The sequence below is a fragment of the Myotis daubentonii genome, chromosome 12 (genome assembly GCF_963259705.1).
Source record: "Myotis daubentonii chromosome 12, mMyoDau2.1, whole genome shotgun sequence".
Classification (NCBI taxonomy): Eukaryota; Metazoa; Chordata; class Mammalia; order Chiroptera; family Vespertilionidae; genus Myotis; species Myotis daubentonii.
The window spans coordinates 60,602,313-60,616,684 of NC_081851.1; the positions used below are offsets into that span (position 1 = coordinate 60,602,313).

Sequence of the window (14,372 nt, forward strand, 5' to 3'; positions counted from 1 at the left end):
GTAAATCTGTATTTTGAGATGTGATTTATGTCATCGTATTGTTATAACCAAAGCATTACTGCCTCTGAACATTACTACCAAAAGCTCCCTGAATCACTTGTCCCTAAATGTGCTATAGCCTATCAGTTTGGCAACTTCTCCCCAAATCTTCCTGCTACCTTAAGACCTAAGTCCTTCTTCTGGCCCCCAGGTCTCATAACAACCAGCAAATTCATTTGTGCAGACAAACAAAATCGTGCAAGTGATGAGGGAGTTTCATGCTGTTCCCTGAGGCAGTATTTCTTTTGCATCCTGTAGTTTAACTAAGAAATTGAACTGGCAGCCAGCTTCTATTTGTTTGTTTTTGAAGCATGTAACTATTATCATAAGGACTTTGTATCATAAGAGAATTTACTATATTTTTTTGCCTCGACAGTGAGAAATCCTTACACAGGCCATAAATACCTATGTGGGGCACTTCAGACTAGCATTGTTCTATTGGAATGGGTTGAACCAATGCAGAAATTCATGTTAATTAAGGTAAGCATGAAAGTCAACCTAAGTCATTCTTAATATAAAAGCTGAGTTAAGCCCAATTTCCTGTTCTTTCAAAAAAATTTTTTTCCCAGTTAATTCTCAAGTTAACAATGATTTTGGATTATGTGGCAAGGTAGTGGAAATCTGCCCAATTGTAAGGAACTCACTTGGCCTGAAAAAAGTTTTGAAAGACACTAGAGCAGCGGTTCTCAACCTGTGGGTCGCGGCCCCTTTGGGGGTCAAACGACCCTTTCACAGGGGTCGCCTAAATACATCCTGCATATCAGATATTTACATTATGATTCATAACAGTAGCAAAATTACAGTTATGAAGTAGCAACGAAAATAATTTTATGGTTGGGGGTCACCACCACATGAGGAACTGTGTTAAAGGGTCGCGGCATTAGGAAGATTGAGAACCACTGCCCTAGAGAAATAGTGCAGGGATATGGCAGTAGGAGCTAGAAATAGTGTCTCGCAAGTCTATATATAGTCTGATAGAGTCAAGCATATGTGCTAAAAGAGCAGTGAAATGCCTGAATATGTTCTCTTCTTGACCTGCTCCAACACAGTAGAGAAACAACCTACAGGTTGGTGTTTGGCCAAGGGATGAGGACAGGGGATGCCGTATGAGGGGGAAATGATTTATTTTGATTATATGCCTACCTGTTAATTTGCCCAGGCATTCCCTTGGATGGTTGTTTTGTTTTGTTTTGTTTTATGCCTGGGCTTCTCTAGACTCTTGAATTAATGAATATATGTTTTAATATTTTATTAATTTTTAGAGAGAAAGGAAGGGGGAGAGAGAGAGAGAGAAACATCAATGTGAGAGCAGAACATTGAGGCTGCCTCCTGCACACCCTGACCTGGGACTGAGCCCCCAACCAGGATCACCCTTCAGTGCATGGGATGGCGCCCAACCAGTGCTAGTTAATGAATATATTAAAAAATATTTAATATTACTTAGCTGTAACTTAAATTTAAGGAAAAACTCTGTGAAGTACAGGCTTAGTCACACCAAGGAAATTCCAAATGGATTTTTTAAAGCTCTTTCCTTTGCTACTTTATCTAGATTAAGTTATTAAACATTTCACTTTGGCTTCGTTAGTCAGGGCCATGCTTCCTTGTGTCATCTACCTGGCCTAGAGAAAACATGGATGGGCACTTTTTAAGCTCCCCATGTCTTCAGAGCCCTTTATTTCTTACTATTTTAAGATAGTAGATTTACAGTACATTTCTACTTGCAAGTCTCCCTCAAGATTTCTCGCTTAAATTCCCTGAGCTACAGGCCCTTACCTACTACTCCCTTTAATCTCAGCCCAACTCTCCTTTCTCTGTCTCTCTGCTCAAAACTATCTGTACGTTGTTTCTGTATTTGACATTATTTTGATAAGTATTTATGATGTTTCTATACTACAGCGCGTATCAGATGTGTTCAAAAAGATTCTTATGCTTCCTATATCCTTCCTTCCTCTTAATGACATTTCTGACAAAGCTTTTGCTTCACTAAACAACATTTTTATCATAAATAAAACTTAGAAATTAAAGACATTCTCAAAAAACATTTTTGTTCTTATTACAAAGCAGGCACAGTGCTGTTTAACTAGAGAGACAAAGATGAGTAAGATATAGTCACTACCCTTAAGAACTATCACCAACAGCAACTGGATTTAAAACGATTGCACAGGAATCCTCTTCTGTCAGTGACTCATACTCATTGCTTCGTTAGGATTGGAAGCTAAGCAGAAGTGTTCAAAATCTGTCAGTTTTCTTATTTGCTGACAAAATTAAGCAAAAGCATTATTTTCTCGATGCTTTACTGCTCTTACCACATTTCAAAGAGAATTATTTAAAGTGTTTTACCTTATTAAAAATATGACAGATTGTATGCAAAGCATACTCCCAGGTAATGGGAGAACTAGAGAGAGGGGTTTTGGAGGGTGTTGATGAAGGCTCTCCAGCAGTCACGGGAAGGAAGGGATGTGGGAGCAACAGGTGCACATAGCAGCCGTGGGCAAACTACGGATCCGGCCCGTTTGAAATGAATAAAACTAAAAAAAAAAAAAAAAGACCGTACCCTTTTATGTAATGATGTTTACTTTGAATTTATATTAGTTCACACAAACACTCCATCCATGCATTTGTTCCGGCCCTCCGGTCCAGTTTAAGAACCCATTGTGGCCCTCGAGTCAAAACGTTTGCCCACCCCTGACATAGAGCTTTAAATCCCAGCCACAAATCTCCTATGCATGTGTGGACTCGTGTTCTCTAGAACGTAAAGCTAGGAGTGTCATTGCAGAGTCCTCAAGAGTGCACAACATCAACAGATAATATAATCAATCAGTGTGGTCAATTCCAATTTATACTCCAATTTATGAGCATTTGTTTGCTTCTCTGAGTAATGCTTGTTATTGTTGTTCTTTTTGAGTTTAGCCATTCTGGTAGGTATGTATAGTACCTCATGGTTTTATTCCCTGATGATTATTAATGAAATTAGTGTTTTTCAGACTTTAAAAATATGATCTCATTTAATCTCTTTATAGAACTATAGAAATAATTTTAAATGTTATGTAAAATTAAAATGGCTGCATTATAACTAAGTTAATTTATTAAATATAACCACTTTGAGATATGGAGCTCAGCTTCTCTTGTGTGTTTTTTTCTGACCACACTTATAGAGGAGGGTCTCTTGCTAATTTGCATTTCTGTTTTCTGATCCATTTTGCTCAGTTGGATAAGAAGGCAGAGGCGTGTTACTGAAGCAGCATTGAGCTGGGAGACAGGACTCTGCCACAAAGGGCTGGGGGACCATGGGCCAGTCACCCAGTTTCTGGGTCTCAGTTTTCAACTCTGAAAAGAGAGAGGGGTTGGAATGTGATTAATAAGTTTCCCTCCAGGCCTAATATCCTAAAATTAAATAGTTTTTAACTTTAAAAAAATTGCAGTGCTAAATTTAAAATCCTCATAAAGATACTTCATAATTTGGATTTGTCTGCATACTCCAAGTTTCTATGACAAGAAGCAATATTTATAATAGAGATCTGTTTTGTATATTTCATAAAACTGAAAATTCTTAGTGGGGTTCTCGTGAAATTATTTGGCTTTTGTTTTCCTTTGTTTAACATATTTTTGTTTCTTTCTCTAGCACATAGATTTTCCTATACCATGTCCACTTAGAATGTTTGAAATGCTGGTAGTTCCCGAACAGGAGTACCCATTAGTTTGTGTTGGTGTCAGTAAAGGGAGAGACTTCAACCAAGTGGTTCGATTTGAAACAGTCAATCCAAATTCTACCTCTTCGTGGTTTACAGAATCAGGTTTGTGATTTTTATTGATTTAGTAATGCCAAGACATATGCTAGATTTATACGTAATAAATTTAATATTTCTCATTAGGCAAAATAAAGGTATTATATATCTCTCTCATTAGTGCATAAAAATCCAATCTTGAGTAACTTAGTAAACTGGAAAAAGGAAGATGACTTGACTTAAGACAATCATTTGTTTGACATTTTTAAAACAACCAGTGGTTCCGTCTTCTCATTGAGCTCCTTTCTGTCGCTCTGTGGCAGTTTATGGATTCGCACGAGAAGAAGAGACAATTCACAGAGCTAGCATTATGTTGCCTCCTGTCTTCCGAGGTGTATTCTGCTGTTTTGTGAGACATTCTTAAAAAAATAAATAATAAAATATAACCAGTGGCTCCCGGACTTGAATATGCTCAGCAGTTTCAGTTTTGATGTTCATACAAAATCCGGGATATTCTTCATTTTACTTGATGGAAATCAAGTCGTTGAACATTTTCAGTTTGTAAGAAGTTTGATAAATCATTATAACAAAAATAATGCCTCTCTGCATTTTGGTAGTACTTCATACTTTTCAAAATACTTGTTTTTTAAAACTCATTTGTGCTCAAAGTAATTTGTTCCCCTCACTGATTCATTCATTCAATAGATATTTATTGCATGTGCTAGGCACTGCCATATGGTAATGATATACAAAGCATAGTCCCTGGCCTCCTGAGCTTAAAATAAAATATTAGTTATAACAATAATGCAGAAGATTAGACTCCTATTTCACATATGAATAAAAATAATTATATCACCAATAGTATGACTATAGTTAATACTCCACTGAGCACTCACATAGTTTAGCTCTCGCATAGTCTGAACACAAGCAACCTTGCTCAGCCACCATGTTCAGCTGAAAATATATATCCATTTCAACTTCAGTGATGTTCAGAATACTTTTATTTTTAATGTCCTGTGTTCTAATAATTCCTTTTTTCTGTAAGTTGATTGAGTTTGTTTGTTTTACAGATACTCCACAGACAAGTGTCACTCACGTAACCCAACTGGAGAGAGACACCATTCTTGTGTGCTTGGACTGTAAGTTTTTATTTATGTACATCTTACTTTAATAACGTTTCCTCTTACCTTAGTTTCTCAGTGACTTTTTTTCTCTCTCTCTAGGTTGTATAAAAATAGTAAATCTCCAAGGAAGATTAAAATCTAGCAGAAAATTATCATCAGAACTCACCTTTGATTTCCAGATTGAATCAATAGGCAAGTCACAGTTTTATATTTTTGTTTAATTGCATTATGAGTTGCTTAAAATAATTTATTTGATAATTACCCAATATTGTAAAAATATATTACTAAGGACTCATTTTTTAAAATATAGGATATAATAGTAAATATCAGTCTTCACTTTTATACATTCTCTAAAATAGCTAATAACTATGATACAACCCAAATAATATTATCTTCTTTATAGATTTTTTACTTTCAAGAGAAAGAATTATTTTTCATAAAGTTATGAATTTGTATTTCTTCTAATTTTCCTATAAGTACTTTAAAATTTAGTTAATATACTCTATTGTATTTTTGGCTTATATCTGCCGATCAGGAAGTTTTAAGTAGTATATAGAATTTCCTTCCTTCATTTTGTTTGACAAGAATTTTTTCCAAGAAGGGACTTCTTACATAATTAGTATTCTAAAATGATTACACTCAGGAAAAATAAGGTGAAATGATCATATATGAGATAGTGCTAGGGAAAATGGATGACGGGTAGTTCACTGTTTACACACACTTCCTTTAGCAGTAAGATAAAGACATTTGCATGTATATCTGTTGGTAGAAGTTTGTCTTCTTCCTGGTTCTATTTTTACTCTTTCCTCCAACTGGAACATCTCTCTCCCGCAAGCAAATGCTGATGATAAGAAGTCAGTTTTAAGGGACATCTGCTCAAAATGTTAAAATGTAATCCATATTTAAAAACACATAGCCAGGGTAAAAACAAAAAAACAAAAAACGATAAACCTTTTTTTTTTCATCAAGAAATTTCTTTAACAAATATTTTTGGTAAATTTTCTTTTTTCTTGTCAAAAAGATGACTAAATTCTATATAGTATTTTTTTATTTCAAAGGTAAAAATGCCATATAAATATGGAGTGACTGACATTAGTTACTAATTGAAATATTGCTATGCAAGACAGAGAGGGATGAAATGATGCTTATCAGTTGAACTTTGTACTATTAACAGTAACTGAGCTGTTCTTGCCTGCTAGTTTGCCTACAAGACAGTGTGCTAGCTTTCTGGAAACATGGAATGCAAGGTAGAAGTTTTAGATCTAATGAGGTAAGTCATCTTAAAAACTGCATCCATTAAATAGTCATGAGGCATTATCAAATTCTACATCAAACAGTTTTATTTAACTTTAGAAAATGTCTCTGGTACAGGGCATACTTGATTTGCTAACTTTATTAATATTTACTGTATTCAGTCTAGTGATGAAAGTAATAGCACATAATTCACAGCCACCTCTCTCTCCCCATTTACTCAGACAATTTTAGTGCCTATTTCATGTGCTTCAGATAATCAATCACCCTTATATTCAGAACAGGAACTTCCTAATTCTGCTAAACGTGAGCCAACTGTGATTTTCTCTCAACTTTCCCAGACCATCACCTGGGACCAGAGTGCTGATGAGGCACTCTGCCATGAGGCACTTGCTACTTTGTTTTCAGAAATAATGACCAGAGCAGACGATAATGGCAGAGGGTTCTCCATTTCCCTTGAAGCCACCTTGCCTCCTATTTCTGTTACCCTTATTCACTTGACATTTATAAGATTCTTTGCTTCTTTTCCCTTTTCTATTATTAACCTTTAGCTGTATAGTCTGAGTCCTTCCTACCTTAATTTAACTACAGGAATAATTGAACTCCAAGTCATGTGACATATTCAATCCAGTTCAACATTTACACCAGAGAATGCTGGGGTTATAAACATGAACAAGATGTGTTACTTGCCTGGAATATTCTAGGCAAGTAAAATCATCAGAAATTCTCCCAGCACCCCCACGCTAGTCTCGGTAGGATAGCTCTTCCTTGAACATTAGAGGGAGAGGAGAACCGTAGGTGCTTCAAGCAAGAAAATAGTCCATTCATGTCCTAAACTGTCATTCAGCTCAGAGCGTGTCTTCTAACAAAGCAAGCAGTCTAGCCCAGTGACGGTGGGCTTGGGTCAGAGTCACACACCTGAGTTCGAGTCTCAGCTCTGTGCTTTACTAACTGACCTTGGCATATCACTTAGCTCTTTTATGTTTTCATTTGTGAATTGAGGATAACAAAATAGTTTCATAGGTGCGTTAAGATTAAATGAAAGGTAAACACCTGAAACTAAAATAATACTGAATGCCAAGGGTAAGTGAAAAAAATTTTAATTAAAAAAGGTTCAATGAAAGGAATCATGGAATGTGCTTGACATGATGCCGGGCCTGTGGTAAATATTCAAGAGAGGTTGCTGTTAATGTGTATCTAGTAGCAATTCCCACAAGAGGGCCACTTCTCTGGAAGATGTTTAAAAATCACCTGAGGGAACAGAACAGGGAGGTAAGAACAGTCAACAGCTAATAAACAGTAGGCAGTGAGGGAGAGGCATCCTAGGCAGGATACAAGAGGGTTGTTTTAAAAAAGAAAGAAGAGTTTGTTCCCAAAAATCACCTGACAGGCTTTTTCAGATTACACAAGAATCCCTTACCGAATACAATCCCTCGTAGGCAAACCCCAAAATTCCTTGAGGATCAGGCATGATGAGCCACTTTGCCTGAGTGAGCGTGTATATCCTGTATCCTTCAAGTGGGCTGGATACAGACAAGAATACCTGGTGTTTCCACAATAACTAATTGTAGCAGTACTGAGGGAATAAATTTCATTTCAAAATCAAATTGTTTCTCCGCCTACCAAATTTTGGAGAGAAGTTACAGACATTATAATTTGAAATGTTTTGCATTCAGTAAACAGTACGTAAATAGTGGGTTGTTGTTTTTTTCTCCGATAGATTTATTCTTAACTCCCCAACTGGGGAGAACTTCTTGGAGAATAGGTGCTTTGGGGAAATATCATGTCAGGAGATTGGCGAAGAAAGGAGAAAGAGAGTTATCTGTTGAGCACTCCTTAGCTAGGCATTATACTCACTAGCACTGATAAGAACACCGCAAGAGATTGCTATCATGTAGGTATTTCCTACCCCATTTTGCAGAAGGCAAAGCTGTTTGCAGCAAAATACTTCCCTTGTGCAGTGTCGCAGCTAGTAAGTGGAAGAGCTGGGATTCAAACTCAAGTCATATGTTTGTCCCTTCGGACCACACTGCAGCCTTTCAAATAGAAGGCCCAGATCCAAGTGGCTTTCTGCTGCAGGAGCCTCGCTATCAACATAACTGACGAAAGGTTTCTGATAAATAGAACAGACTAGGTGCTTTGCTTTTAAAATTTCCCCTTGAGTTCCATAATTTAACCAGGAAATGGTTTTCCTACTCTTATTTTATGATTAATTCAAAATTAGCCACAATTTCTCCTAAACCGACAAATTGATGCACCAGTATGTCCACTTAACAAATTCAGTCATGCAGGGATCCGTTTCTGTCACAGGAATGTTTCTTTTCCAGAGTGCTATGAGTTAAATGCCTGTATAAAATTTTATGTCTTTAATTTCAGAAATTAAATTTTAATTTTAATTGAACAGGTAACACAAGAAATTTCAGATAGCACAAGAATTTTCAGACTGCTTGGATCTGACAGGTATGAAAGGGGTTGTATTATATACATAGTACTAAGCATAGTATTTTATAAATCCAGCATGAAACTGGTTTCTTTTTCCAGAGAATTGAAATTTCTCCAGTAATATATTCAACATTATATTTTCACCCAATTAGAATTCACAAGTCACAGATGTAAAGCCTTTGAGAATGTGCCTGATCTTCCAAGAAATAGGAATATATAGATCTGTCAGTAGTAGTTTTGTTTTAAACATACTATCTAAACTATAAGTTATAGCACACGAAACAGGAAATACTGTATGTTAACAAGCAGAAATTTTATGTTAGTGCCAAATAGGATTTGGGGTTTTATTCTTACTTATTTTCTGACTTTTGAACTATAAATTGTTTTTAGAAATTTTAATAAATTAAGTTTCCCCAATTATTCCTAATAGAGGTGGTGGGGAGCGGGGGTGCATAGCAAAATTACTTCCCAGAGCTAAACTGGCTCTTTAATCATAGTGCTTTACAAGTGATTTCTGTCCAAAAACCAAATAAGCAGCATTTATAGAGGCATACAAAGAAGAAGCAATGGAAAATGTTTCTGTTGGCCTTAGTTTCAAGAATAACTTGTTATCTGTTTTTTGTTTGTTTGTTTGTTTGTTTATTAACTTTTAGGGTCGTGGTTTTGGAAAGTAGGCCAACTGATAACCCCACAGCAAATAGCAATTTATACATCCTGGCGGGTCATGAAAACAGTTACTGAGAAATGTGCTTTGGCAGTTAACTATGAAAAAAGAACACTACCACTGCAACACTAATGGATGCTTGAAGCTGTACAAAGGCTGCAGTAACCTGGCTGAGTTACTTGTAATTTATTGTGGCATGAGACAAGATGGGGAAGCTTTTTGTTTTAAGTGGTATGGATATATTTAGCATATTGAACCACACAAGTGCTTAATTCATTGTTATGTAATCTTTGTACATATAGGCAGTATTTTTCTGTAAAACTTCATATTGCTAAAGACATACACTAAGAATTTATGTAGATAATGTACTTTTATGAGATGTACAAGTAAGTGTCTTATCTGTACAAATGTAAATGTTGATGAAAATGCAATTGGAGTTAATATTTTAAGAATTCTTTAGTATACTCTTGGTGTGACTATATTACAAAATGGGATGCTGGCAATGAAACAGTACATTTAACACTATTGTATTTTTATTATATGTAATTTAGTAATATGAATATAAACCTTGTAACTTTTAAAGTTATGATGGAGGCTGTAATCATTTTATAATCTTGTTTTTAATTTTAATGCAAGTACACTGGTGTTTATATTTGCACAAAGTATTGATACGTGATGCAGTCAGTCACAAAAGTAAGCTGTGACATTGTCAATATGCATTTGGCGCCACAACATCTTTTTAAAATGTATTTGGATTGTTTTCTATGTGAAACAAACCAATTAACCACCTGTTGTAGTAACTGGTCTTTTTATATTTAAGCAGAATCTGTAAGATTGCTTGTCTGTGCTTAAAAACAATACCTTTGAAAAAATTTTGAGTCACAGAATAGCGGTACCATGATATAACACTGCAGTTGTCTGAACTACAGTATGCACAAAGAATAAATTAGCATTAATAAAGAGTCCACACTAAACATTTCATATAATCACATTGAAGAGCTGTAACATTCCATAGAGTGAAGTGGTTCAAATTTCTAGTGGAATTTTTACTTTTGTTGGCCTTATTTTATGATCATTTTCCTATTTTTTTTATTTAGAGCAGTGGTTCTCAACCCGTGGGTCACGAACAATGAAAATACATCCTGCATATCAGATATTTACATTACGATTCCTAACAGTAGCAAAATTACAGTTATGAAGTAGCAACGAAAATAATGTTATGGTTGGGGGTCACCACAACGTGAGGAACTGTATTAAAGGGTCGCGGCATTAGGAAGGTTGAGAACCACTGATTTAGGGTTTAACACATGGCCAAAATAATTTAGTTACTACCTCATATAAACAGTATAATGGTTACTACACATCACAGGAACTTAGTTTTGGTTCAAGTCATTTTTTATTGCTTTTTTCCAATGGAATATGTATATACCAAGTTTTAGCAGAATGCACACTCTTGGCTCTTTTTTGGTATATGGTCTTTATATTTTAATGTAAGTATATACACTAAGAACAAACTAAATTGTGATTTATGATCTTCATTTATTTTAATTGACAATGCTTTTAAATATGTGTCTGATTGTACATAGTGTAAAATAAACATGTTTTTTTAACATGCTGTTGTATAGTAGCTTGTTATCTGGCTTCATCTACATATAGTAAGACTAAAATATATTGAGAAAAAGTGTTTTTAAATTATATTCTGCATTAAATCCTTAAGGATTCATTCTGGTACCTCCAATCATCTCTTTTTTTTCTAATCTGTCATCTCAATTTCATAAGGGAGTAATATTCCCACATTTGAGAAAAGGAAGTCTTTTGTAGAATCTTCAGCTTCCTGATTGGGAAAATTAAACAACCATAGTCTTTTGGTTAAAGCAGGTGTTGTCAGACAACATACCTCAGCCCATTCGCACTCACCATCTGACTTTGTAAATGAAGCTTTATTAGAACACACTAGATATTCATTTACTGTTGTCCGTGGCTGCTTTGGCACCACAGTGGCAGAGTTGAGCAGTTGCAAAAAAAAAAAAAACCCACAACACTGTATAACCCACAGAACCTAAAATACTTACTACCTGACCCTTTATGGGAAAAGTTTGCTGACTCCTAGGTTAGGGAAAGGAAATGAGACTTGGGGAATACAGTTCTGAGGGAAGGAAAGGCGGAATTAGGTGGGAAGAACTGGACTGGGAGTCACGAAGCACCATTTCTACTCTTGCTAAGGCCACTGCCTGTTGTGTGACCTTGGGTAATTTAATTGACCCTAGAACAGTCTCCTTGACTAGAAATGTAACTTATAAATCCTACAGACGTTGGCGATCCTAGCAGGTTTATCACTTTTCCCAAGCAAATACATTGTGGCCAATCTTAGCATTAATGACTGAATAATAACTTTTAAAAGCACATCTTTTACTAGTGTAATATCTATTTGCTGAAAAACAGACTCATGGAAAATACTTTTTAAAAAATCAAGATCTGCTCTTGGCATTTATTGATAGTGTTGTTGATCTTTTTTTCTGGGCCACTGTTTTTCCAAGTTTTATATCCTACAAGTTATAGAAAGAGTCACATCTCAAAAAAAATGTAACCATCACATTTAACTGTCAATCACTTATAAATATTTCCATAGAATATGGTATATAACTGGTTGTATGTTACCCAGGGGCTTTTTAAAAATACAGACCCCTGGAATCATTCTTTGGAGGTGAGGCCCAGTAACCTATATTTTTATAAAGTTGTACAAGTCATTCTGATGTATAACCCTGCGTGAGGACCCGGGTCAACATTGAATTTAAATCAGTATTTCTGAGTGTGGTCCAAGGATCACATGCCTCAGAAAAAATCGTCCTTAATGACACTTAAAAATGCAAGTTTGGGGTCTCCACCCAGTAACTTGAAGGATTTTTATTCATTCAAAAGGAAGAGAGCCACTCACTTAAATGTTTGAAGCAATCTATTTTTATCTTCATTGAAGTTTACGTTATTTTGTTAGCTGCTTTCTTAAATCTTGGTGTTGAGAAGAATGAGATCACTTGTTTCTGGGTCTGTTGGCATCATTCAGCTTGCAAGTATGTCACTGATTTCAGTAGAGAACAAGAAAGGACACATAACCAGTTTTTACTATTACTGGAAGAAAGGTTAAAGTGTGTGCTATCCAAAATAATGGGCACACACTAGGAGTATTACTTAAGGGGCTATAGTAACAATATGTACCCAATACATGTATCTGTGGGCCAGGTGCTACACGACGTTTTACATAGATTCTCCCCCTGAAGCCCAAACAGCCCAGTGAGGTGGGTATTATTAATGCCAATTTACAGATGAAGAAACTGAGGCACGGAAAGTTTAAACAACTTGCCTAAGAATATCGATAAGTGATAGAACCAACACTTAACTTATACTATGTATTACACAGAATACATGCAGTATATCCACTCCTGTAAAATACACTTGCATGTTCTACTTTGAAATTAGATTTATTTTCTCCATTTGGGAATTGAACTTCAAATTCTGATTTCACTGGCTCTTTGCAATAAAAGAAATTAACTTACTGTCTTAATTTTTTGCTTTACTAAAAAGCATTTTCCTTGTTCAAAGCATTTGTTATGAAAAGGATTTGCATAAAATCAATTTACAGTTAAAGCTTATTAAATAAATCTAGTTAAAACTCATTACAAAGACTTTTTCTTTTTACTTTTGTGAGATAATTATTTAACCAACATCTATTCATAATCATTTACAGAGTATTCAGGCATTACTGTCACTGGAGAAAAGATGGAAAAGGCATCATTCCCAGTATTCAAGGGGCACACTTGGGTGACTAAAGATAAATTTAAAAAGAGGTACAAAAGGTTGTGCCTAATTCTGCTTTGGGAAAAGAAAAGCCTTTATGTAGAAAGTTAAATACGAAATGGGTTATTAATAAATGAAAAGAGTTTATCAAGTGCAGGGAAAAACTAAGGTAGGTGCTGTAGGCTAGACTAAAACACATGCAAAAATGCTGTGTGTTGAATGCAGCTGAGCTTGGGGTGCATGGAGCAGAATCATGCCATGAAAGTAGAGAACAAGGATGGGCCGGACTGTGAAGAGCTACCCCTGGAGGAAAGTAGCTCTTAGTAAGCAACGGTTTGGGAAACTGCAGAGATGAAATGCAACATTAAAGTGAAAATAGGCTGTTGGATTTGTAAACAGGCCACCACTTGTATCCTTACTGAAAAATTTCTATAACATGATAAGAGTAAAAATGGGTAGATGTGAGTTTACGTAGATTTGAGTATAGTGGAAATATATTTGGTTTCTGGTTTTGTTGTCTAAAGATGGGAGGAGATTAGAGCATATTTCTAAGCAAATTGAAGAAAATGGAAGATAGAGGAGAAAAAGGAGGTAAGAATGGAAATTGGGGCATCCTGAATCTGAGCATGGTGGACAGCATCTTACTGATGTTAGAGTATGTATGTGTTCATTAATAACAGTATTCTTAAGTTTGCCTTGGGAACAAGAAGGTAAGCCTTGCTCCCAAAAAATGTATTTTTTCCAATTTACCTCCGTATACCATTCCTTACAGTTTGCTTGACTTGCTTCCCCACTGGGTGGCAAGCATGTCTCTTATTCTAAACTAGAGGCCTGGTGCACGAAATTCGTGCACTGGGGGGGAGGGGGCCCTCAGCCCAGCCTGTGCCCTCTCACAGCCTGGGACCCCTCGCTCCTTACCACCCGCCTGCTTGCTGCTCCTTACTGCTCCACTCTCTGCTCCTTAGCGCTGCGGTGGAGGCAGGAGAGGCTCCCACCACTGCCGCTGTGCTTGCCAGCTGTGAGCCCAGCTTCTGGTTGAGTGGCACCCCACCACCACCACCACCACCACCAGGGGGCAGCTCCTGCATTGAGCATCTGCCCCCTGATGGTCAGTGTACATCATAGCTACCTGTTGTTCTGGTCGTTCCAGTCACTTAGGCTTTTATTATATAGATCAGCCCCAGTACTAGTGCAATGCTTCCTGCATTATGAAAATGGCAGCAAAATACCATAAGCCTACAGAAGTTTGCTGAAAAATTATTTGGGCAATAAAGCAGGACCGAAGAGTAATGACTAATAATAAAATCTAACAAACTGGGGGTTTATTCCCAGGCA

The 14,372-nt window shown here is 36.2% G+C and overlaps 1 protein-coding gene and 1 non-coding gene across 11 annotated transcripts in view; both read left to right on the forward strand.

The window, feature by feature from the left end:
• The window catches only part of MAP4K3 (mitogen-activated protein kinase kinase kinase kinase 3), a 112,810-nt gene extending 101,953 nt beyond the window's left edge, over positions 1-10,857 (forward strand). For 5 of the 10 annotated variants that reach the window (XM_059660030.1, XM_059660032.1, XM_059660034.1 and 2 more), the window contains 7 exons: positions 416-519; positions 3,662-3,833; positions 4,835-4,903; positions 4,988-5,080; positions 6,088-6,158; positions 8,544-8,599; positions 9,235-10,857. In XM_059660030.1, coding sequence (XP_059516013.1) covers positions 416-519; positions 3,662-3,833; positions 4,835-4,903; positions 4,988-5,080; positions 6,088-6,158; positions 8,544-8,599; positions 9,235-9,322 — 653 coding nt within the window. In that variant the 3' untranslated portion in view covers positions 9,323-10,857. Of the gene's footprint in view, positions 1-415; positions 520-3,661; positions 3,834-4,834; positions 4,904-4,987; positions 5,081-6,062; positions 6,159-6,363; positions 6,446-8,543; positions 8,600-9,234 lie in introns of those variants that run through there. The other 5 variants (XM_059660031.1, XR_009448001.1, XM_059660037.1 and 2 more) reach the window with 5 other exon arrangements.
• Positions 4,050-4,184, forward strand: LOC132214034 (small nucleolar RNA SNORA75). The gene has a single exon (XR_009448134.1). It is a non-coding gene; the product is annotated as a small nucleolar RNA SNORA75 (small nucleolar RNA).
• Positions 10,858-14,372: the final 3,515 nt, after the last annotated feature.